The following is a 26,417-nucleotide window of genomic DNA, read 5'->3' on the forward strand; positions in this document are numbered from 1 at the left end:
TCAACCTTTTTCATAAAGCTTTCAAACTATAACCTACGTGGCATACACATGGCCAGAGATTTCCTATTTACTTTTTTTTTGGGGAAATGCTTCTTGATCATTGGAGGCCCGCAGCAGCACATGAAACTTCACTTTCTTGTGTGTGTTTTTTTTCTTTTTTCTAAACCCTTATCATCATGAAGAATATCCCAACAAGTTTCTATTCGTAATTACAGATGAGTTGACCATTTCTTTTTAATGCAAGTCTTAAGGGAGAAGTCTACGAGGAAAAAGTGAAGCTGCCAGCATGATCTATCTTTGGTTAGTGAATAAGTAAAAGAGATGCTAATGCTATTGTTGTTAACCCTAGCTAGGTCATGCTCTGACAGCTTCATTCCTTCCTACATGTGGACCCAATAGATTCCAAACATTCTTCACATATCAAATCCCTTCCCCACTTCCCCCCCCCCCCCAAAAAAAAAAAAAAGAAAATAAATAATAGGAATTGAGAATGTCAAAATTTTTTCTACTGTTACGCTTGATTTATAGATTCAAAGATTAAGCATGTTTTTCTTTCGGACGTGGGATCATGCTCTTGTTGTTGTACCTATAGCTGTACTATTCTCGAGGAAGTTCATAAAGACCCTGGGAAATCGAAAGCCAGAAAAATTGTACTGTCTCGTATATCTTGATAAACTGAAGGGAGTAAAGAATGGGTACCCTTTTCTTTTTTTGGTCTTATTTCTCCTGTCATGCATTAAAGATAAAGAAACAAAGCGTTAACTGTTTATTGAACTGTAAAACTTGAAGTTTTGCTTGTCAAAAGCATGCTTGAAATGCTCATTTTTTTATATTGCTAGGTTTTACTCTTCACCAAAGGCTTTTTAATTAGATGGTAAAATGTTATATTGTCTGAAAGGAGAAACGTTTTTTTTTTTTTTATACATGTGTTACTGTTCAGAATCATTCATTCCATTCTATACAAGAAAAGTGAAATCAAAGTCCACAAATGATAGAGGTAAACTTCAAGTTATTTCGTTAAGAACTAACATTTGGTTTAATTATCGATTGTTGTTTCTCCTTACTATGATTGAACTGATTGAATTTCTTCAAATGTATGAAAAAAAAAAAAAGAACCGAGTCATTTGGCCTAATGCTTTGTCTAATCCCCTTCAAAGAGTCAGGTATCGAATAAAATATTGCCATCTTCTTTTCACTCGGATACAAATAGGACCATTTTAATTTTGAGTCAGTTACATAGTTTATGTTCCATCATTTTACTTCATTTAGAATCTGTCCTTTTACCATCAAAGAAAAGACCATAGCCAATGATAATAGCAGGGTCTTGAGAGAGATGGGTGGTTATCATCCTTACAATGATGAAGAATAATATATGAAGGTTCTAGGTCGGGTACAAGTTAATACTTATTTTATAACATATTTGATTTATTTTTTCAAAAAATAAGATTATAAGGGAATTAATCATTTTTTTTTGTATAAAATGATTTAATAATCTTAAAAGATTATAAGGGGAATTAAATTTATATGTTTTATTATATTTTTAAAAATAATATTAATAATTTAAATTATGTAAAATTTGAGGAAGGTTGATTTTGATCATTGAATAAAATTATTTCATTTTAATTTATATATATATATTAAACATAAGATAATATGATATTATTTAATTTAATTTATAATATTATTTTATTTTATTTTATTATAATTTTGTACACTAAATATAACTAAATGTATTAATATAGCAAAGTTTGAGGACATCTTAGGGAAGCAATTGATGTTAGACACCACCGCCCACCAATGATTTCAAAATTAAGGACCATAATTAATTTAACTAAGTTCCAATTGGGTTCTTTGTTACTTTTAATGAAAAAAGTAACGTGTGGATCGTTTTCTCAAGAAGAGAAGAAAGCATGTCAAATGCTAAAAAAAACATTTTAAGTTTTTTTTTTTTTTGAAGTTAAAACATTTAAGTAGTTAATTATATGCAAATGGTAAATTGAATGATGTCAAGTGTCGGCCACTAACTTCTTTAATCTATACCTTCTCATAGAAGCAAAGAATGAAAGAACAAGAAAAGCCAGAATTGAAGGAGGCCAATTTGACTACTGGAATCAATTATGAAAATGATACAACTACTCAATGGGGACTCGAAAATCAGCCAAAGTTGCTTGGTGGGAAAAAATGGTTGATCAAGCAAGGAAATTCTTGAACAGGGATGATTATTATTACCTAAAGATTGCATGTTGGGAAGTGGAAGTTTGTTAATATGTGCTTCATATATGTTTCTCAGAAATTGTTTCACTTTTGTTTAATTTTGTCAAGAAAATTTATATACACATAAATGAGAGTGCTCTAATTGCCCTACAACTAGTTTGGCTCTTTTTATCATTGGACTTATTATCCATCCAAACATACCTTAAATAAAACCCTCTAGGAAGCTTGGGTTTCCCAATTTGATTGAATTTCCTCTTATTAAAATTTTTTTCTAGTTAATCCTCCTTTGTTTTTTACAGTGGACAGAAAGAAAATCATTCTTTTGCTATTGGGACCGGCTGATCAATTGTCAAATATGCATCTGAAAGTGGTAATGTTACTATCTTTTTAAATATTTATTTATTTATTTTTATGTTAACTTGTAGGATTTCGAATAATGTTGTCAAAACTGTAGATGTCTAGCTATTAATAATACAAGAAAGCAAACAACATAAAAACCAGGTGGCCCATGTCCGCTGGTTCCTCTTTCTAAATTATCCCATCGAATCTAAACTATGTTGGGTGTTAATGCCAATCTTAGTCTAACAGTTGAACTAATCACACTGAATATGCTTTCCAACTCAACAAATTAACAGTAATTTACCATGCATTAAAAATCAAACACATCTATGAAAAGGAAAAAAAATGATCATTAAAAAAGGACTCGTGTTCAAGTAATAAAAATATAGATACAAAAATTATATAAATTCGCTCGTAGCATTTTTTTTTGTAATACTTGACCAAATTGGAGAATATGCGTAATATATACAATTCAAAATATGTATATGCATTAACATATATACATTTTTTCACACACACACACAAAAAAAAAAAAGAAAAAATGAGTAAAAATTGTCAATAGTCCTTCGTGATTTGTTCACACCCCATTTGAGCCAAATTCTAAGGAACTTTTGCTTTGGAATATGATCATCTTCCATATTTTGGATACCTTTGTATGGTGATGACTCTGGCATGCAAATAGTATGATAAAGCAACCAAAGGGATCAAAACAAATCATAAAGAAACAGAATGTCAAAATTAGTACATTACAAGCTTTATCAGACTACTGTTTACTTGATTACATTCTTAAGTGCCTTGTTAATCAAAGATTATGTCTCTTAAGCCTTCATTTTTTTTTTTTTTTGGGTTCAATCCTTTTAACAAGTAGCTGACACCAATTGGATGCAAACAGGAGCAAGCCTCTGACAAATGGCATCTCATGTTTTATAAAGGTGGAATTAATTATTAAGGTCTTCACCCCAAAACAAAAGGATATATAGATGCTTAAATGGAAGGAAAGAAGGTACCCATCAAAGTCATCGGTGAAGATTCCAGTGAAAAGATAGAAAGAGAGAGTCACGTGACATTGTTGATTAAGAGTTGCTAACCTTTTTTTTGTTTAATACTTTCTTCCACCCAAAAGTACATAATAGTATATATTGTTATATATTATGTTTACAATGTAGTGAGGTTAGACTTTTTTTTTTTTTAATTTTTATTTTACCTTTTATTGAAAACCTATTAGTATTAGTTAAAATAATAAAAAAAGCTATAATCTTCAAAAAAATCAAAATGCTTTCATGTTGTTTTTTATAATTTGATCTCCAACATGTAAAAAAAATTGCTTGAATCCATTACATGCATGAGATGCAACGTTGAATTTTAAATTAAATTAAATTAATTAATATAATTATTTTTAAAATATAATATTTAATAATTTTAAAATTTAAATTTCAACTGTAATTTTTTGTTTTATTCCTAATAGTTGAACAATTTGCCATGATAATTAGCTAGGTTTTTTCTTGGTCACCAAAGAAGCTAGCTTAGTGATTAAGTTTATAGCTAGATGTGTATTTACCGTCTAATTAACTAATCCGTGTGGGGTCACGATGTTGTCATATGTATTTCCTTTGTTTAACATATCTAAGAGGCAATGTAAATGGTACCCTTCAAGCTTAATCGTGCTTGACATTTCTTATTATTTGGTGGGGGGTTGAATATTGTTGATGGAAGATGGTTGAAAATGATAATGAAAGAGATACCCACATAAAGTTGATAAAGGCAGCATGCTCTATTCAAGTTGAAACTTCTCACTTTGGACCACTACATGCCTAGCCAAAGCCATGATCTGTTTTAATTATTTGTTTCTTAATTTAATATTCTCTTCCTATTTTTCATAAGCTTTTTCATCAGACTATTACTTTTATAATCAAAACAATGAAATCACCAATTAAAAGCACTCATATCCGTCTATATATATGTCCCCTTTCTCTCCTCTTCTCTTACTACCTTATAATTTGAAGGATAATTGCTCAGATCAGATTATTAGATAAATCTCTTTCCTTCTTCTCTCTCTCTCTGAGGATCAAGCAGCTGGATGATTACAGGCTACGAAGCCGTGCACCCACTAGCAGTTGAAGCTGCCAGCATGATCTAAACTTCCTTCTCTGCGGAGGATGGATCGGATCATGTGGTAGCTTCACCTGTTGTTGGGATCACGATCGAACAAAACAACCCCTTAACCTGCTCTCAAGTCTCAACTGCATTCATTGATAATACCCACAACTTCAATTCCTGTTTCTCCCACATAGGTGAAACTAAAGAATCGGATCATCTTCAATTGCAGCCTAATGCATTTTCCTTGTTAATTTCTTTCTTTCCATTTTAACTCTTGTTTTTTTGTAACTTTTCCAAGGTTTTGACTATCTCTTTTTGCTTTCATGTAAGTCTCAATTTGGTGCAACTACAGCAACCGGTTGCAGGTATCAGTCCACATCTTCTAGAAAGTTGAGTGAGTTTTTTCCAATAAGCAAATAAAAAAATCAAGAGTCTTTGAGCCATGCAACTGGACCAAATATACATATGTACTGGCAAAGCATATTCCCATTCACTTTTTTTTTTTTTTTGGATTTTTCTTTGGGGTGTCTGAATGCTGTTGGGGGAACCTCAAAAGCCCCAAAGAAGTTACTGTTAGGGTTTTAAGTGGCAAAATTTCTCTCATCTCTAAAACCTAGTTGGTTCTTTTGAGATCCCGCCTTATCCCTTCATGCGTACAGCCTCGATCTACATTTCCTTTTTGCCTGGTTTTTGACCATTTTCATTGGCCGCTTTACCATTTGTTTTATGTGTTTTTGGTTTATCGACTTCGACAAAGTATAATATCAGCCTGCCAACATAACACTTGGGCATATAAAACCATTGAAAAAGAGAAAAGAAAAAAGAGAACCACAGTATAATATAAACCTTGTTGGTAGTTTTTTGTACATTTTGAACAAAAATTTTCAGGATTTTTTTTTATTCGTAGGAATCATGAAACTGGCCATGGAAATATAATGAGAGTTGCAGCTATAAAGCTGCAGAATAAATTGATTCTGGAAAACTAGTACTGTAATATTAATTAATTAATTAATATATATGAACAAGACCTGTCTTACATACTGTCATTCATTCATTTGAGGATGCTTAAATTAATATTGCGTTCATTCGAGGTAGACAAGTTTCAAATAATACCTTCTTTTTTTTTTTTAATAAAAGAGGTCATAACTTGCACTAAAAATAATAATTCAGAACGTTTGCTAATAAAATGAGTACTTATTTCAGTTTTCGAAAGATCATTCAAGGACAACATATTGAAAAATTTTCTGTGACATATCATTAGTTTCAATTAGGCAAACGAGGTGAGCTTTCAATTTCTTATAAACATAAACTTAAAAAAAATAGAACACAATTATTATATTTATTAAAATTAGAAAGTGAAATTCAAAGTAAATGAACATTAATTACTATTAATTAATGAAACAACTTCTTTTAACAAAAGACAGAGATTGGAAATTCTTGCAACCTTAAGGCCTGGACCACAATTTGAACATGTAACTCTTTTTCCAGATCAGCATGATGCAGGGTTGGGTATTTTTCTCTTTCTTTTTTAAGAAGTAGAAAAGCTTGATTCTCTATGGATTAGAATTTGTTCATTTGTAGCAACTCCTCGACATGCATGCACCTTGGCTACTTGTTTGGAAGCTTCATTTGGCCAGCACTCCCATGCCTTTTTATGATTCTATGGGAACACGCCGAATCTCTAAATATATTATACCTAGTAACTGATCTGTTCTGATTCTCTTTCAACCTTTTTTGGCTCTTCAACAGTCTTCCTCCCTCTTTTCATTGAGAGTTTAATACATGCCATTAGTGGGAAATATTCCATATTCGTTCGTACTCCCTCGCTTTGGAACTTTTTTCCATATCTTTTCTATCTTTTTTGACTCCATTCTCATGACATGAGAATTGGACTAGACTAACATTAAATCATGAGTTTCAGTTTAATGAATTAATGTTCAAACTTTAAGATAATTAAGTGATTAGTGAGGAAGAATAGTAACTCCTTAACTACTAAATTTTTATATAAAAATCAGAACACATTTTTTATTTAACAAATTCATTTTCATTTCTCATAGATTCTTTGCTTCAAGTATATATGTATATCTGAAAATAGTCTAATAATTCTTCATCATTGTACTCTAACAAGTATGCTTAAAAATTATTTGAAGGGAAAAAATATGTCCAACAAAGAAAAGAAAGGAAGAAAGAAGGTGCAAAATTAACAATTCCAAAATTTGTTTCAGGTTTTCATTCATTTTCAGAAGGCTATCATTATCGTCATCCTTGCAAACTCCTCATATATAGCTGACTACTCCATCGACGTCTAAGTCAGCTTCTCTGATCATCTGTTCTGCTTCTTCCACTGTTAGTCTTTCTCCCAAATTCATCATTACTTGTCTCAACCGCACTCCAAAGATGGGATTTGGTTAAGTCGATGGATAAAGATTAATTAATTCCCCCACATTTAACTGAATCAGATCATTGAGATCATATGTAGAATCTAGAAACAGACAAAGGTGTGCAGCACATCGCACCAGCCATTTCTGAATGTGAAAAAGGACTCTCATATGTAGGAGAAAATCAGAAAAGCCCTATTAACTAAATGTGGAACAAAGCCAAAAATTGTTGTACGTGCTGTCTGTCAAGTTCATGTGACAATTGAGGAGATCAATTCAGCGCAAACATAGGCAAGAAAACCGATGCTATTAATTTTTTTTATTATTATTTTAGGTCAGAGTTCTACTATTTGACTTTTTACACTGGTTCAAACCTCAAAATATCTTAGGGAGTTAAAGACTAGTAGGGAGAAATAAAAGAGTGAAAACGATGTTGAAAATTGATCATGAGTTGCCAAATAACAGAATCAAATAGCCTTGCATGCTTGATAGATCTAATTGGCAGTACGGCCTATTACTTGTACAGTTCTTCTATTATATAGCACCCCTTTGATCTTGTTTATTTTGAATTATGTTCAATCCAAATATTGCAACAGAATTGTCAGCAGGCCTATATATGTTATTTTTTAATTTCTTGCCATAATCTTTAACAACTCTTCAAAATCAATGGTCTCATTTCCTTTAACATCAACCTCTTTAGTCATGTTTTGAACTTCCCATCTAATGTCTGGATCACTGACGCCAACTCTTCCATGGTAACGAAGCCTACATTTTAGATCAATGTATATGTTCAGAGAAGAAGCCGGAGGAAGATGCTTAAGAAATGCAAACTTAATCCTGCTAACTATGAAAAATGATAGTACATATGCCATCTGAATCTTTATCAATCAGGCAAAAGGCGGGCTTCAGCTTATAATTTGGAGCTGGCTATAAGTTATAACTCTATAGCAACATTAATGAAACCCTATCTAATTGATGAATGAAAGCTAAAGGATGTCGTGCTGCCTTCAATGTAAGATCACGTATGAGAAGGGCGTTGGTAAGGAATCATTGAATTAATGAGGCCTTGAATCGAATCCCAAAAAGGGGTTTTAAAATTTCAATGAAAATCTTTGGCCTAGACTTGGCATTCCATGTTGGAGTCAGCTAGACCATGACTTTTTATCTTAACAGGTTCATTTAGTTTGATTGAAGTGGATGAACGTAACAATCTCTGATTAAAATAAACTAAGACTAAAAAAAAAAAAAAAACTCAGAATATATATTTGGTTTAATGATCATTTCATCTTTTTTTTTAAAGAATTAAATTTGAATTCCTCCATTCACTAATATATATTAAAAATTTAACAAAAAATGGTGTTTCAACAAATTCTAGTCAAAGGGGTTATAGTTTAAAGATTTTTCTAGCATAGGATTAGGACAGATGCAAATCCCATTGTCAAAATAATCTTGATTTTCCTTCATAAAAAAATATTAATAATCTTGATTTTCCTTTCCTTAAAATAATGGGTATTTGACAAAAAAAAGTAGCAGCCAACCATTGAACAAACATTAAACCGATTTCATACGAAACAAGCATAGGGTAGAAAATTGGCATGGAAGATTTTCAAATGCCTTCAATTTGCAACCCAAATATTAGACTAATACCATAAAATCCAGGAAAAGATTAATTTATGTTTGAAAAAAAAAGTGTTTTTGGTAGATGGAATGCTGTAGAACTCAATTCTATTGACCAATGACCATCATGTGGGTTGAAAAACTTAAAATTCATTAATTTAAGGCTAATAATCTTGTTCTTCTGATTATTTTTTTTGTTGCGCTCAATTTTATTTATTTATTTTTTTTATCTTTGTTTACTTCTTACTCCTTTCAAACAAAAATACGCTTCTAGAGCCCAGACGTTTTTTTTTTAATTTTTTATTTTAGCCTTTTTTTTTTTAAAGGCTTTTTATTTTGTCATAAGTGGATGTAAAGAACTGATTAAAAAGTGAAATAAAAAAATGACAAGCAAACTAAACTATAAATATTTCATTTTGAAATTAAAATTATACATTATTTTATCATAAAAATTAGAATTTTAATAGTTTTATATAAAAAGAAAAAAAGAAAAAAAGTAATAATTCCATAACCGTGGAAGCTCATTAATTTTTTTTCATTTATACTGTTCTTAAAAATAAATTCATTTCTTGGTTTTATGGATGTATTGATTTTGCTAATTTAAAAAATTAAAAAAATAATTTTGAAAAAATTAAAAAAAAAAATTCATATGATGCAAAGATAGTTCGATCCCTGTAGGTATTGAGTCTTCCTTCTAAGGGTAGGCCATACAGGCCCACAGCAAGCCAGCATGTAAGTGGGCGTGGACCATGCTTTAACATTTCAGTATTTAAGACAACTCGGTCCAAATGATTAGTAGTAATACTTTTTTTTTTTAATTTTGTAAATGAATGTCTTAGAAATAGTTTTTAAAATTATTTCAAAAAAATTATTTTATCTAAACATAAAAAAATTAAATATAATACAGTAGACATTTGAAAACATTATAAAATATTAGTAATGTTTATTATTATTATTATTATTTACTCTTCCACTTATTAAAATATAGTTTTTTAATTCAATAATAATAATAATAATAATAATAATAATAATAATATATTTTAATTTTTATCTATTTAACTCACAAGAAAATATCATGCGAAAAAATCTTATCGAGCATATCATCTTCAAAAATTTCACTAGAATTCATACCATTTAATTTAATACTAAATTTATATATTAATTACCGCTAATAAAAGCGTTTAGAAAACAAAACGAGACGACAAGAGATTAGATCAAACTCAAATCTAGGATATTTACGGAATTGACATCACCCAAAAGGAAAAACGAAAAACGAAAAAAGAAAAAATAAATGAAATGCTAGACTAATAGAACGCTAGGTAAAGTTTCTCAACAAAGGAGCGAAGCTTAAGGAAGCAGGCAGCAGCGCAGCGCGCTAACGCTCTCTTCGGTGAGCCGGCAACTATCGCCGCCAATTCTAGCTCGAGTTGCGGCTCTCCCCAGCATTGCCTTTCTCTAATCCTCTGTATCTTTTTTTTGGGCCTTTTTTTTCCCTACCAATTCGATCCATTTTTGTTTTCTGAACAGTTAATAGCAATCTTTTCTGTTATAAGTTAAAACGTTTTAGTTAAATTTCAAGCTTCTTTTCTCCTAAAAGAAGAAAAGAAAGAGTTTGAATGTGAAATTAGGGTTTAGGGTTTTGTGGTTTCCGTACGTTTGTTGTGATGCGTTAAATAAATTCTCAAACGAGACATTATTTAGTCGTAATTTAGACTCCTTTTATAAAAGCGTGGATGCGAATGCATGTCATATTCGTAGATTTCTATGTAGGGCACGCAGCATTGGTTTGTTTTAGAGAATATAGATCGCTTGTAGCTTGCGAGGGTGTTTGGTGAATTAATCTGTGTTCCTTTTTGGCTGAGTAATAATTCAAAAACAGTTTTCTTGTTGGTACTTAGGATGTGACTTGGAGTTTCCGCTTTAAATTTTAAGGCTCCTTTTAACTCTGGGCAATTTTATTCGTAAAATTATTGAAAGAATTGTGCTTGAAAGCTTGTGAATGTGTGATATGCGAGAATGAAGTAGGTGTGCCCCGCGCGTCATAAAGTGGAAGACTTTTGTTATGTGTTACTCTATTAGATTATTTACGCACTAACTTTAAGGTGTTATTTTGACATTTTGTAGTTTGAGGAGAGATGAGTAAGAAAAAGAACCCTTTGGTATTCTTAGATGTTTCGATTGGTGGAGATCCAGTGGAAAGAATTTTTATTGAGGTAAGCCAAAAGCCAGCTGCTGTATATTTTTTTCTATTCTTTGTGGGAAGAAATTTGAAACTTACCTGATACTAACACTTAACATAAAGGATAAAGATAAAGCTTTTTGTTTTTTTTTTCCAAATTGACAGCTTCTTGCAGATGTTGTTCCTAAGACAGTTGAAAATTTTCGGGCACTCTGTACAGGTATCCTTGAAAATTTTCGATATTCATATAATAATTACATTTAATCTGTGAGCGCAGTTTCGGTGAATTTTGTGCTTGCACTGGTTGTCATATTTTTGTTACAGTGAATCAGTATTGATAAACCCTTTATCAATCATTTGTTTGAGGCCTTTATAGGTTCCTTATATTGTCTCCAGGATTGTAGTCTATGGATACAATATTTAATCATCTCGAAATCTTTTCTTTGACTATGACAAATCACATAAAGCTTGTTTCAAAGTTCCTCTTCTGATAAACTATTTACCTGCATTTACTACCAGATGGATTAACTTCACATTTTTTTCTTGAATTTTCTTTACAAACAAGTGTGGTAGGCTTTGCTTATTCTGAACTGTGTCAAACTGTAGGTGAAAAGGGCATTGGCAAATCTACTGGGAAACCCTTGCACTATAAAGGATCTTTTCTTCATCGAATAATCAAAGGATTCATGGCCCAAGTATGTTACTTTTTCTTTCTATAAATCATTTTCAAAATCAGAGGAATGTTTGTTATGAGGATTGTCCCTTCATTTTTTTGTAGAATATATATCCTAAAAGTTCCTACTTTTTTTACTGATGTCTTACTAGTGATGCGATATTTTAGTTTTAATGACTTATAATTCTAGTTTGCTTCGCATTTTACTATTTCTATCCTAATGTCTTATTTCTGCCAATAGGATGCTGATTTCGTATACCTGCAGTGTGCTAAACATGTATCTTTTTGGTCTAATCTTATATAAGCATTTTAAAATGAACTTTGTCCTTAGGACTTAAACTTAGCTGCCCATTAATCATTAGAAAATATTTCACAGATCTCTAATTTAGTAATTTCTTTGCTGAATATTAATTAATAGATCATAGTGCTATAACCTGATTATTTGAGCCTTGTTTTCAACACTTTGGTGCTTGTTGTTGCTGGTGATTAAATTGGTTAGTAGTCTGGGTGTCTGCAGAGTGACTGAATTTAGAGAAAAACTTGTATTCTCTTTTCTTTGCTTTGTAGGGAAGGTGAGGAGGTGAGTTAATATCAATTAATTTTACCTGTAAAAGTTTGTACCTGACGGCACTAAAGTTGTCCTTTTTTTTTTCTGTTTTATGTTGTTTCTACAGGGTGGTGACTTTTCAAAGGGAAATGGTATGCTCGCACATTCCATTGCATGGAAAGTTTGTTTTATTTGTTTGAGTGAATACAGATCCTTTACTTGACATCTAAATGTATGCCCAGACTTGTAAGGAAAGACCTTTAATTGGTTTGCAGGCACTGGTGGAGAAAGTATTTATGGAGGAAAGTTTGCTGGTAGGCCTTTGCGCATGAGCACCCAAGCGTCGTATGACAGATTAAATTAAAATTTAATCATCAAAGTTCATGTTTCCTTGCAGATGAGAATTTTAAACTGGCTCATGATGGACCTGGTGTTCTCTCTATGGCAAACAGTGGTCCAAACACAAATGGGTCTCAATTCTTTATAACCTTCAAGCGCCAACCCCATCTTGATGGGTATTTAACCTTTGCTTGTTACTTATTTACCTGTTACAACTGGAAAGACGAAACTTATCTATGTTGCTTAGCAATGGATCTCTCATTTAGTTAATGCTTGCAGGAAGCATGTTGTTTTCGGAAAGGTAGTTAAGGGAATGGATGTTTTGAAGAAAATTGAGCTATTTGGAACAGGTGATGGAAAGCCTTCCCAACCTGTAAAAATATCAGACTGTGGTGAAACCTCTGAAAGTAAAATTCAGGATGCTGTTGGGAAAGCAAAAGGTACTACTGTGCTGTCTTAAGCACTAATGTAGTGATTTCTGGATCCGTTGCCAACCTTTCATTAAGTTATTTTCACTGTGGTTTTTCTTTTTCAGGGAAAGGGAAGAAATCAGGAAAAGCTCCTTCTTCAGACAGTTCTGATGAGCAAGCTAGAGGAAGCAGAATGTCTTTGAAGGATAGAAGGAAAAAAAGAAAGAGGAGATATTCTTCATCTGATTCATACACCTCTGACTCTGATTCCGATTCCTATTCTTCAGATTCAGATTCAGATTCTGATGTCTCTGCATCTGAGACAAGTCCCTCTAGTGATGGAAGAAGACATAGGAGAAGGAGGTTAGCAAAAAGAGACAAGCATCAAAGGGGGAAAAAGCAGAAGAATGGGCGAAGAGAGAGGAAAAAAGGTTGGCAAGAAAAAAGATCAAAGCGCAAATCCAAATGGTCTGGTTAAAACCTAGTTTCAAGGACAATCCTCCAAAATTTTGCTCCTCTTGCATGTTATTTTGTTGTTTTGTTGATAGTGGCTTTATTTCAGGAGTTCAGATAGTTCAACTGACAGTGAAAGTGAGAGTACAAGCACTAGCAGTGTCAGTGATGATGGAAAGGCTGGTTCTCGTCGCGTTTCTACTCGTAGCAATCGTATCTCCAAACTTGCTGAAAATGAATCTCTGCAGAATATTGGTATTTCCATCCTTTATTGTTTTAGCCTCTAATTTTTTCCATTTCTTTACTCTAGCTTTCTGCACACTCTCATGCTTGAGTCCAGTGACACTTGAATTTGGGCATTGGCTTTTGAGCAACACAAACTCCTTTAAATGGGGATTTGTTACACTTTTACCCAAATCCTTGCTCTTGTTCACCGATCGTGTAAAGATACCTCAGCCTCTAATTTTTTTCCAATTCTATACTATTTATTAGTATAGGTGACATGCAACAGAAAAAAATGCTTAAATGAGAGTGGTATTGTCAATAGATTCTGTGGGCATCCTAACATTGTTACTGTGGGAAAACTAACAGCATATTGTGATGTTATAGATGTGGAGAAACCTGTGCCAAGCCAACTTTCTGGAAAAGATGGTAACGAAGGACTACAAAGGAATAAGTTAAAGGTAGCTGAGGACAACTTACATGAAGTAGGTGAATTGTCAGCAAAAAGTGATGAGCTTCCCAACAATGGTCATGGCAATAAGGCTGCCAACCAACACAATGATGTAGATGGTTCAGACAGATCAAGGTTTATGTTTTTATTATTTTGACTTTTATGTTTGCTGAAATATGCTTTGTAATTTCATCAACAATGTTTCTTTTACCATATGCTTCACAGAAGTGTAAGTCCAACCCGTAAACCGAGGCCAAACAACAGCCGTAGAAGCAGCCAAAGCATGGGTCCTCCGAAGGATGATGTTAGAAGCCCTCCCAGGAAATCTGGCATGCCGAATCAGGGTAGGACTTCACGTAGCTCAATGAGTAGTCCTGCAAGGAAAGCCCCTGCATCTAACCAAGGGCGTGTTTCCTCAAGAAGTCCATCTCCAGGTGGCACGTCAAAGCGCGTAAGAAAAGGTCGTGGCTTCACCGACCGCTATTCCTTTGCACGTCGATACCGTACACCTTCTCCTGAGTGTTCCCCACCCAGATCCTACCGATATGGTGGAAGAAACATTCCAGAAAGAAACCATGATAGGTAATCCCAGTCTGTAATTTGACTAAAAGGATGCCATTGTTCCCCATTTCTTAAATTTTAATGTCATTTTTTTTTTGGTGAAGATATTCAAGTTATAGAAATCATTCTGATCAATCAACCCGTAGACGTTATAGAAGCCCGCCAAGAGACCGTAGTCCCCCCAGGTTCTCTCTCTCTCTCTCATGTATTATGCATACCTTGTCAAAATAGTCTTGCATAGCTGTAAAGTTTGTCTACTTTCAGTGCATTACACATCGATTCATTCTGAGATGGAATTTGTTATCTGCAAGCAGCCATTGCTCTAGTCATTGTCTACCTATTGTTTTGCATTATTATTCATTACAAGACTCAAATCTGTTTGCATCTATTGGTCATTGCTTCATCTTGATTCTTGCATAACTATTCCAGTATATAATATTCATAACTTTTGATATAAGCTTTAGTTACTCGAAAATACTTTCAAAACTAAAATATATACTCAGACAAATTAGTTATCAGCTTCTAAATTTGGGTTATGATGTGTGATTTTTCTATCAAAAGTTTCCTAATTTATGCTTGAGCCATCCAACTTCTATTTATTTTATCTAAGGGACACATCATTATGGAATAACATTTATTCCATTAATTTCTGTGTGAATTCACTAGTTGATGCGAAGTGGAAAAGAATGCTAAATTTAAGAGCAAACTTTTAAATCACACAATGTAAAAGATGAGGAATACTATTTATAAACTCAAAAAAAAAAAATCCAAGAAATAAATGTCAAATTGATATGATTTATAAAGCTATAATTGTAAAGAACAATATAGAAAAAGAAAAAAATGGGAAAAAAAGTGAAATGCATATCCATATCATCACATGAATTATGAGCTGAATAAGTTAAAATGTTGGACCATCCATTAATAATCTAAGTTTGTATATTTCAGATCTGCAATTGATATTGTTCTTTGTCCTCTATGATTTCTTAAATTTTCTAGTGAGTGAATATGTTGTATTTGACTGGGAAATAATTTATATAGTTTTCTTTTCGTTTGCAGATATGAACGCAGAAGGAGTAGGAGCCTTTCTGGCAGCCCAGTTCGTTATGAGGGAAGATACAGAGATCGTAGACAGAGGCAGAGTCCTATTCGAAGTCCTAGTCCTAGAGATAAACGACCTGCCATAAGTGAGGGGTTAAAATCTCGTCTTCGTCCTCAAATTGATGATCAACGCTCCCCACACAAAGACAAATCAGGGTTCAGGTCCTCTAGGTCAGGGAGTCGTGGGTCTTTACATTCAAGATCTCCTGGTATCTCCCCACCAATAGATCGCCGCAGAAATTCTCCGTCTCCTAACATGTCAAAATCAAGCTCACCCTCTGGACAGGGAGGATTGGTGTCTTATGGAGATTAAATCCATGCCTCTCATTTACATTTAATCCATCAGGGTAAGAAGCATAACTAGTTGCCTTGATTGTGTTTGGTTTGCAACTCAAGTGGGAAGAGTTTGGGAGGGCATACAATTTTTATGCAGTTATCAACTTTGAGATGTGATTAGATTGTCGATTCGGGATTGCAAAATAGTTCAAGTTTTTGTTTGGCCAGCTACTTAAGACTTCTATAGCTTATCTGAAACAGCAAGAGACTCATACTTGGCGTTACATATGCTAAGAAGGCTTCAAACTTTAGCAATGCTTATCTGCAGTGCAATTGTTTTCTATTGTGATTTCCAGTGCCAGTGGCTGTCAAAGATAGAACAGAAATAGTCACTGTTTGGCATGATAACATGAATCTTGATAAAGCTGCCTATCAATCCTGTTTGCACCAGAAATTTTCCGACGGACGATCCTTTCCACGAGCAGAAATAAAGTACATTGCAAACAATTTAGAGCGACTAAGGTCTCAGTCCAAGGTCTCATTTAGACGTGCATTGAGGTGGATTGCGGTGAAATTAAAAAAAATAATAATAATAATTATAATTATGATTGAAAGAAAATTTCAATGAAAAATTTTTACTAACGAATATTATTGAAATTAATATTTGAATTTAATTGATAATGTAACGAGATTAATTGCATCACACTGAATCACGGTAAAATCCAAATGGACATTAAGAAAACTCTGGTAATCCATTAGAAGCAAAATATTAAAACCCAGAAAATTTTGGGAGCCAAATAATGCAAGCGCAACAATTCTACGTGGCCAACTTGGGGATGAGACACCAGCTTCACTTCGAAATAGCGAAAGAAACAGACAATGAAAATGCCTTTGCAGACACAACCATTTTGCCAATTATCCTCTAGTTTGTTGCAGAAAGTTAATTCGGTACATGAAAATAAGCTTAAAGACCAGAGTAGGAAAAGGGTAAATTACTTGATAAAAGTAGGTTTATTTAAGAAATGCAAAACGCCCATGTAGCTAGAAGTTGTCTAACAAATGATACAACCAAAGAAGGCAACTTGGCAGAACAGCAGCTCCAATCTCTCTTAGATCGGTTGACCTTCTGGTACAATTTGATCTTTGACCCACATGTAGATAGGTACCAGTACATAATACGTTGCTGCCATGGCACCCAACATGAAGCGCAGGAGAAATACAAATGGATTTACCGGCTTGGATACATCCTCTGCCTTTGGACCAAGCTGCACAAGAGTACACGGTCATTAGGAAAGAACTCATATCCTGATGACAAGCTAAAATTAATTAAATACAAGAAAGATTTAAATGATAAATGCCTCGTGAATTCCTTTTCACCAGTCAGGACCAAATTCAAAAGGATACAACATGAATTTGTCGTAAAAAGAATTATTTCAATTAAAATGTCATGCCATAACTCAATGTTGACAGTTATAAATATATTACAGAGGTTATATTGGAGGCAGTAATGAACTTATTAGCTACAGAAAAATGGAGTGCGTGAGCCCTCAAATTAACCAAGATATCTGTCTATACTAAAATTGACAGTCTATAATCCAATATCAGTGATATTGGACTATGGGTGTAATTGAGCCGAGTCGAATCGATACAGTGAGAAGCTCGAGCTTGACTCCTAACTCGTGGCTCGATACTTGGCTCGAACTCGATCAAATTTTATTTTCTTAGCTCGAGCTCGATTCGTAATCAAAATTGAGCTACTCGAGCTCACTCGATTAAGCTCGATTAATATATAAAAATAAATTCGATTTGTATACTCGACAAGAATTCGATTATTTATACTCGAATTCGAAATATTTTATAAATTAAAATAATAAAAATATATTTAAATGTAAAAACTCGATTAGGCTTACGAGCTACTCGAGTTGGGTATAAAAATACTCGAACTCGACTCGATCGATGTAATAGTTGAACTGAATTCGAATTTTATTCGAATCGAATTCGAGTAGTTTGCGAGTACTAATGTATCATTTACACCCCTATACTGGACCAAGAAAAGACTTAATATAGCAGACACAAATCTGCACAGTTGATTATGGAATCAGCTCCGTACGTCTATAGCTCTGCAGAATGATGCAGCATTCCTTCTGTTCACTTAATAAGATAATCTTATGGACTAATGAAATCAGTTCCATACTTCTATAGCTCTGAAGAATAACATTGCATTCTTTCCATTCCCTAAATCAAGCATCAATTAAAATATTTTGAGTGCCATGAAAATAAAAGGATTTATTTTAAAAATTGGATATCTAAGACCTGCATTAACAACCCTCATACCACTTATAATTATTCATGATCAGGACTCCCTAAATGGCAGCAAGTATAGTTTCTGTCTTAAAATAATTACTAGCATAGATTATTAATGTCAGAATCACTTTTATAGCTATTGCTAAATAGGTTACTAGTACCGCATTTTTGTTTTTCAAGTGAACTTGTAAGTTCATTCTTCATATTAAAAAAAAGATAAGTAACATGCAAAATTGAACAAAGCATAAAAGAATAATTATATGCTTTTAACTAACATGATCGCACACATAAACAGACATGCAGAGAGTAATTTACAATGACTTCATATCATGAAAGACAGATGGGGGAAGGGGAGTGAGTGATGGTTACAAGCACTATCGGAAAAAGTATATCCATTACGTGCCAATGTAAATTAATTTACTTATTGTTGATGGGTGACTGAGAGTTTATTCTGAGGAAACAAACAAGGGAGAGACAGAAGTTCAACAATCTGGGAGAAAAGGAAATTGAGGCTGTTCCAATGAGTAACCGTAGCTTGTGACTATGAGTCCTTAAACTGAAGGCTAACATAGTTATCTAACAAAATTTGAGGGGAACCATATACAGTACCTTACCCCAGATTTTGAATCCTTCGCTCATAATTCTGAAACTATGAGATACAATACAAGCAAACATGAGTCTATGGCCAACAAACAGAGCTTATAACTGCATCTCTATGTAACCTTGAACATGAAAAAACCTATAAATAGGGGGGAAAAATTAACTGAATGATGCAGTGACCAATTCAAAAAGTAATTACCTGTAAAGGAGAGTCCCCAGATGCAGGTTTAACACCGGTTACAGAGCACCCCATGATCAACCCATGTCTGCGAACTCCACGATACCATTTAGGGCCAATCCTTTTGAGTTGCACATCCTTAAATCCAGCCTTTTGAAACCACTCGATGTACTCTTCCTCCTTAGGAAAAAGCATCCAAACATCTGCAAAGAAGCGTGACAACCAAAATGTAGGGTACACAGGACCAATTAAGCACGCTTTTCCTCCTAGTTTCAACACCCTGTATGCTTCCTTGATGCCCCGTTGTGGTTCTGGCCAGTACTCTATGCTGAAAGACATAATAGCATATTCCCAGGCAGAGATATTATCAAGTTACTATCACCTCCATTCTCCCTTTTCTCAAAATTCAAAACAAATCATCCATGCAAAACAGCTAGGAAATTTTGCATACTTTTATTCATGTAGATTGTACTCTGAGATGCCCCAATGGAGAGTATCTTTTAAAATCATTTAGTTGGAAATTTATAGAATTATGACTACCGATAAAGGTGGATAAAACGGACATGAACCAAGAGAAAAAGAAAAAAGAAGCATTCATGCACTAACATTTACTTTCATCTATATTTGCTTTGATACCATTAGCATGTCAATTGTCAACAACATATCAAAGAAGAAAGAAAAATAAAAGTAATCTATAATGCAAAAACCAATTAAGCTATCCTGCATAACAAGGAGCGTCATCCTACCATAAAATAACCAAAATTTTATATCTTATTGTGAAAACATATACTTAGTGCATTTCAAGTAAACAAATAGTTCCATATACCAAAAGGGTCGGAAAAAAAATACCTCCCAGCTGACACATATCTATCAGCATAATCAGTAGGAAAGGGGAGATCTTCTGCATCACCTTCAATTATCTTGCACTCCTTCAGAGGCTCCTTCTGCTTAGCCTTGGCAAGCTGATGCGGAGATTGGTCGAGAATTGTAACATTCTTAGCATCCACATGCTTAACAATACCCAAAGTAGTGAAACCAGTTCCACCACCAACATCTACAACTATCATGTTTCTGTTATTGAGATCAGCTGGCTCAAGTGCATCATCTCTCATGTCTTCAGTCCAATGACCTGGGTTTATCACATGGTCATAAACAATTGATAGGAATCTGTAGAACCAAAAAGCCTCTTTTTTGTGTTGTATGAATCTTTGTTGTGAAGCTGGCCTTGACGCTGATAAGCTGCACTTCGGAGTCATCGTTGTTCCTGGCCTGGAGATTTTTGCACTAGAGACTAAACCCACATTGGAAAAGTGTTTCCCATGAAAATCTAACCCCAAAAAACCAATCTTTTTTGGAGTTACCCCTCTGATGAGAGTGAAGTTTTCTGCTCCATTCAGCATAGAAGAAGCCATTGATTAGGCAACCAAAAGTTACCCACAAATTAAAAAGTTGCAATCTTTAATGGGAGTTGAAAGATTTGAGCAAATACCAACTATTAAAACAAATATCCACCAGACAAATCTAGCTGTTGGTTCTGTAATGGATTGGGTTTAGCCTATTGATCAGTTGAAGAGAAGAATCAGCTAGAAACAACGTAGGTAAATATCTGAACGAGATTGGACCTAGGCACTAAGTTTTTTGGGCTAGCCACTAGCCTAGTAGGTTTTGCTAGTTTCTGGTTTTCTGCAACTTTGGTTGAGACTTGAAACTTGAGTTGAGAGCCACATGTTAACGGACACCACAGGATTTGGACTGGACTCTGGTCTCTGGCGCATTCAGTCCAAAGAATTACAAAACTGTTTTTTTTTTTACTGTAATTCTTTTTTTGGTTTATTATTCTGCCTGAATTATGTATTATGTTTGTGACTAGGAATTAATGATTAAAAAGCTTTGAGAAATGAGAAACAAAAATAATAAAAAAAAGACAGCGTACACTTCAAGGAAATCAGTATTGCCATTAAAAAAACATAACAAACTTTGTCTTTTGTCAATAGGGCCCCTTACTTTCATCTTTTAATTGCCAGCCGTCTCACCACCACACATTAAATTTTGTTATGATGCAATACTGACTAAATAATTGATTCGGTAAATTATGTATTTGTATTATATAAAATAATAATTTATATATTTATATTATATTTTATATAAAAATTACCTATCATATTTTATGTTAATATAAAAATATGAAATATATTTTTATATTATTAAATTTATTTATAATTTTTATTAAAATTTTAAATTATATTATTTTCGTATATTTTATTTATATCATTTTTATTTCATGTCATTTATTAAATAGTAACTAAAATCCATTACATTTTTCTTTCATGCGTATTTGTATTATATAAAATATTAATAATCTATATAATTATATTATGTTTTATATAAAAATTATATGTTATATTTTACATTGATATTAAAATATGAAAAAAAAATTTTATTTGATTAAATTTATTTATAATTTTTATTAAAATTTTAAATTATATCATTTTTATATTTTTTATTCTTATTATTTTTATATTATTTCATTAATTATATTTAAAATTATCAAATCTAATAAAATAGAACTAAAATCCATTGCATTTCCCCTTCATGCTTTCAAATATATACATAAATATATATATATATTCTTTTATCTAAATACTTTTCTTCTTTTTAATGGGAAGAGAATATAAGAAAGAAATATTATGAATTTTCAACCTTTCATCTTCACGGTATTCGATTCTTTTGCATAAAAGTTTGAATAAAAATTAAAAAAAAAAAGACTTATTTAACTAAGCAAGAAATATGATTAATGATTTTATGGTTTAACTTTTTTTCTTCAGTTTCATTTTTTATTCTTCAAATTAATCACTACTAAAGAGAAAAAAAATTAAAATTAATTAATCAAAAGATAAATCAACCTACAAACAAATTAATAAAAAAGATAAATCTAATATAAAATTAGATTAAATTCGCAAATGATAAAACTTGAATCTAATATTTTTCTTATTCTAAAATCTTCTCCTTACTAAAATTTGATTTCATGGCTTCTTTTATATTTTCTTTCGCCTTCCAATTTCAGTCTATCAATGTAAAGTTAGTTAAGATTTTAAATTCAAGTGCAAGTATTTTCTATAAGATAACAATTAAGCAAATTATAGGTTTTGCCATCTTTCATTTTTTTTCTCTCTCTCTTTGGTGTTAATAGCTATTCAATTTGTATTTTATAGACAGATCGTTCCTCTCTAAATTTTAAGGCCACTATTCATTTTAATATAAAAAACATTTTTCCAGTGAAAATGTAATAAAACATTTTTCCAGTGAAAATGTTATAAATGTAAACAGAAATTGAAATTTCTTGTTTTTAACAATTTCCAAAGCACAAGAATTTCCTCTAGTTTGGATTTGGGAAGGCAAAGACTCAAGGGCCATGAGACCATGGCGTGAGCCTTATAACTTAAATTAAATTGACTAATCAAGCCCGAACGGGGTAAAGACAATCCCTTTTATCAAGAAAAATATTGAATATTTTCCTTCTTCATTCATTCCCAACAGGGTGTGCATTGTTTTTGTCTACGCTCAAGAATCATCGCAGCTAATCCCCCTCTTGGCATGGCAAAGACAAGGCAAACCCTCATCTTTGAAGAGGTTGATGATGCCTCTAATAAATGATTTGTTAGAATTATGCCTCTAATATTTCACTGCTATTTAGATCCTCTAGCCACTACTATTATGGTTCATCAAGCCATAGGAATCCCCCTATGTCATGCATAGAACATAGCTCCCCACCCTAACGACATACTAATATTTTATTTTGTTATTGTTTGGCCAATAAAAACATGTTCTAATTGTCTAATTTAGGCATAATTTACAAGTATAAAAGACGCAGCCAAATAGTCATGACATGTGTTTAATGGTAATAATGTAATGGGAAACGTGTATATAAGTTATAGTCCTTTTATACTAGCAGAGATAATGTCTTTTTTTGGGGTAAAAAGGTGAATCATGTGACATTTTTCTATATGTAATTTCAAAGAAAAAAAATCCTTGACTCTCTCTCTATTACCTTATTCTTTTTTTTTTTTATTGAATGCGAAATACTAGGCATGCATCCAAATCCTAGGCCTAATTTCATTGTTTGCTCTCCTACAGATTATCCAAACCTAACATTGGCCGGCATTTGCAGCTCAACACTGTTCATTTCAATTTTCAAGATTCCCAATACATCTTTTCTCTCTTCCATTTTAGTTTTGTCTTCAGTATCTCAATTTGTCAATGATTTGTTGAAAAAGGGGGGCGTGGGATTTTGATCCACATTTTTGTTACTCATTTAGATAACGCCAAAGTTCATTGAAAGCAACATATATAATATTCTAAACGCAAATAATGTCAAATTAATTTTCTCATATGGTGCCTTTGAAAGTATCATACAAGCCCGAATAAGCTCCAATCAAATTTCGTCAGGAATTCCATTGCTCAGACTTGCAACTGTTGGATTCCCCGCCGTATCATGAAAAACTAGAAAAAAGAAACAACTCACATCTTAACTTCTTCTATTGAGACTTTTATGAATCTCATTCTCTTACTCGCCCTAAAAATGGCACATTTAGCCCTTAAACAGCGAAGTCCACATGCCCAAAGACATAAACACACCAAGTTCATAGAAGTGTTTTTGCAACCCTGCCGGCTTATACGACAAATTTACAAAGAAAAGGACATTATCCAGGCATGATACAGCAAGTTTTGAAACCTCTCCGCCCACAAAGTTGCTCTATATAAACACTTTGTTGCTGCTCCTCTTCTCTTCAATCCTGATTGTGCTTTGCATCTAGATATTAATTGCTGTCAAACCGGACTCCGTCCAACATAAATGTCTCTGCCGGAGAACTTGCAGCCTGATCCGGCAAGCCCAGGCTGGTTGAACAAAGGTGACAATTCTTGGCAACTCACTGCAGCTACCCTGGTGGGCCTCCAAAGCGTTCCAGGCCTCGTAATCCTATACGGGAGCATAGTGAAAAAGAAATGGGCTGTTAACTCGGCCTTCATGGCCCTTTACGCCTTTGCTGCGGTCCTTGTTTGTTGGGTGGGGTGGGGATACCGAATGTCTTTCGGGGACAAGTTCATTTATGTCCTAGGGATGCCCAATGTTTCATTGGACGCACAGTATCTCATCGAGCAGGCCTTTCTTGGCTATTTACCAAATGCAACCATGGTCTACTTCCAGTTTGTGTTTGCAGCTATCACCTTGATTCTGATAGCTGGGGCATTGCTTGGAAGGATGAATTTTCTTGCATGGATGTTGTTTGTGCCACTCTGGTTGACATTTTCCTACACTATAACTGCCTACAGTATTTGGTGCCCTGATGGGTGGCTGTCTAAGAAAGGCATTATTGATTATTCTGGAGGATATGTCATTCATTTATCTTCTGGTGTAGCTGGTTTCACTGCAGCTTACTGGGTAATTACCATAGTATACAATTACTCAAGGATTAATTTAAAAAAAAAAAAAGCTAGTAATTTAGTACTGTTTGATTACTTGGGTTTAAAATTTTATTTGACTAATTGAGTCAATTGTGGTATATATTGGTGAAGGTTGGACCAAGGACCACAAGGGACAGGGAGAGATTCCCACCAAACAACATCCTGCTGATGCTAGCAGGGGCCGGACTACTTTGGATGGGATGGACTGGTTTCAACGGGGGTGATCCGTATACTGTCAGCACGGATGCATCGTTAGCCGTCCTTAACACCCACGTCTGCACTGCCACAAGCTTATTGACGTGGCTCATGCTTGACATTATTTTCTTCGGAAAGCCCTCCGTTATCGGAGCCACACAGGGCATGATCACTGGTTTAGTTTGTATCACCCCTGCAGCAGGTACAACCATAAATCATAGTGATATTTACAATATTATCGCATCAATATATTTTAATTGACAATGTATTTATTATCTCTATTTACCAAAAAATCATCTGCCTGTTTAACAAAGTGCAATGCAAGTATTACCTAGGAAAAATTTTGTGATCAAGAAAATTAGAACTTTATATATAATAAAGTCAAATTGCTAATGATGAGAAACCTGCTTAATGCTTTCAGTCTTATGCAATTTTTTGTCTTGATTAGGAGTGGTTCAAGGTTGGGCAGCAATATTGATGGGAATAATATCTGGTAGCATCCCATGGTACAGCATGATGGTCCTGCACAAGAAGATATGGCTCCTCAAGCAAGTTGATGACACAATGGCAGTGTTCCATACGCACGCTGTAGCGGGCAGCCTAGGAGGCATCCTGACCGGCTTGTTCGCGGTGCCTAAGCTCAACCGACTTTTCTACATGGTAGATGAATGGGAGCACTACATCGGTCTTTTCTACGGATTCCATGAAGGGCGCTTCAAAGCAGGGCTCAAGCAGTTGGGTATTCAATTGCTAGGAATCTTATTTGTAGTGACCCTCAACATAATCACGACTAGTGTGATATGTTTTTTGATCAATCTGGTCGTTCCACTAAGATTAGCTGAGGATGAATTGCAAACTGGGGATGATGCAATCCATGGAGAGGAAGCTTACGCACTGTGGGGAGATGGGGAGAAATATGAATCTAAGCTGAATTCTGTTTGTGAGGAATTCCCACCACCCGCAAAAGCTGGTGAGGTTCAAATGGTTTGATTTGATGGTGCTTATTAAAGACATTGTGGGGGATTGAACATGTTGTAGAGGGTCTAAAGCATTGGCGCCCAAAGCTTAACTTGTCTAAATGTTTGTTTCCACTTTCTTTCCGTTTTGTTCTTTGTCCTTTCCCTTTCGCAATGATTAGACTACACACAAATGGGAGGAACCAGAAAGGTGAAGAAGGGAGGAATTATATAACTTGCAGATGATGGGAAGATGAATTTGATCAATGTACACTCATCGATAGAAATAAGAACCTTATACCACTCTTCACTCTTGTGCTTGATGAATGCAATCATTTTAGTGACATTTCAACTTTGCAATTGTTGTTCGGCTTTTGGCTTGGATTTTGCTAGTCAATTCCCTTTCCTATTCAACACTACTACCTAAGCAATATTTTTCGGCTATAGTCCAAAAATACCATACCTCTATATCTTGACATTTGTCTGTAACACCAAATTGTTTCATTCTTACTTGAAGAAACAACGAAAAAAAAAATACAGAGTTCCTCCAAAAATTTTCTTGTTATCTTTTGAACTTCCCAACCTGATTCCAAACAAAAAATTTAAGATCATTTAAGAAATTGATTAAAAAATTGTTACCATACCAAAAAATACATTTTATGATTAAAACGAATGGATACTTGACATGTTTGCCCATTAATTAGATAACTTAATAGGTAAATGGTAATAAAACATAGATGAAACTTGGACTTACAAAAATTGATGTAAGCATTGATCCTTTTCTACAGCAAAGCATACTCTAATTTATCATCTATATTATGGCTGACGTGATAAATTTAATCTATATGATAATAATTTATTCCTTTG

At 33.6% G+C, this 26,417-nt stretch overlaps 3 protein-coding genes across 8 annotated transcripts; 2 read left to right on the top strand and 1 right to left on the bottom strand.

Annotated features, from left to right (window-relative positions):
- Positions 1-9,962: 9,962 nt before the first annotated feature.
- On the top strand, positions 9,963-16,195 carry LOC111314268 (peptidyl-prolyl cis-trans isomerase CYP63-like). 5 transcript variants are annotated; one of them, XM_022915433.2, is made up of 14 exons: positions 9,963-10,110; positions 10,770-10,858; positions 10,990-11,044; positions 11,431-11,519; positions 12,172-12,196; positions 12,320-12,358; positions 12,442-12,559; positions 12,663-12,823; positions 12,919-13,261; positions 13,356-13,501; positions 13,856-14,054; positions 14,145-14,501; positions 14,585-14,665; positions 15,537-16,195. In XM_022915433.2, exons 2-14 carry the CDS (start codon positions 10,781-10,783, stop codon positions 15,889-15,891), a joined length of 2,046 nt encoding a protein of 681 aa, XP_022771168.1. In that variant the 5' UTR covers positions 9,963-10,110; positions 10,770-10,780; the 3' UTR covers positions 15,892-16,195. The 5 variants fall into 5 exon arrangements, with proteins under 5 accessions (XP_022771168.1, XP_022771171.1, XP_022771172.1 ...); XM_022915436.2 differs by having other exon boundaries at positions 9,963-10,071; XM_022915437.2 differs by having other exon boundaries at positions 9,963-10,043.
- Positions 16,196-16,729: 534 nt separating this feature from the next.
- Positions 16,730-20,697, bottom strand: LOC111314269 (2-methyl-6-phytyl-1,4-hydroquinone methyltransferase, chloroplastic). Of its 2 annotated transcripts, XR_016332599.1 has the most exons (4): positions 19,786-20,483; positions 18,958-19,264; positions 18,768-18,880; positions 16,980-17,119 (listed from the first exon to the last, which is right to left on the bottom strand). XR_016332599.1 is itself a non-coding variant. In XM_022915443.2 (3 exons), the coding sequence occupies exons 1-3, from the start codon at positions 20,346-20,348 to the stop codon at positions 16,964-16,966; spliced, it is 1,026 nt and encodes a 341-aa protein (XP_022771178.2). In that variant the 5' UTR covers positions 20,349-20,697; the 3' UTR covers positions 16,730-16,963. The 2 variants fall into 2 exon arrangements, 1 of the variants encoding a protein (XP_022771178.2); XM_022915443.2 differs by lacking the exon at positions 18,768-18,880 and having other exon boundaries at positions 16,730-17,119; positions 19,786-20,697.
- A 3,021-nt stretch (positions 20,698-23,718) lies between these two features.
- On the top strand, positions 23,719-25,895 carry LOC111313430 (ammonium transporter 2 member 5-like). The gene is made up of 3 exons (XM_022914108.2): positions 23,719-24,376; positions 24,511-24,796; positions 25,043-25,895. Exons 1-3 carry the CDS (start codon positions 23,789-23,791, stop codon positions 25,582-25,584), a joined length of 1,416 nt encoding a protein of 471 aa, XP_022769843.1. The 5' UTR covers positions 23,719-23,788; the 3' UTR covers positions 25,585-25,895.
- Positions 25,896-26,417: the final 522 nt, after the last annotated feature.

Source organism: Durio zibethinus, chromosome 23 (assembly GCF_047325235.1).
Source record: "Durio zibethinus cultivar Kanyao isolate XHJ-2024 chromosome 23, ASM4732523v1, whole genome shotgun sequence".
NCBI lineage: Eukaryota > Viridiplantae > Streptophyta > Magnoliopsida > Malvales > Malvaceae > Durio > Durio zibethinus.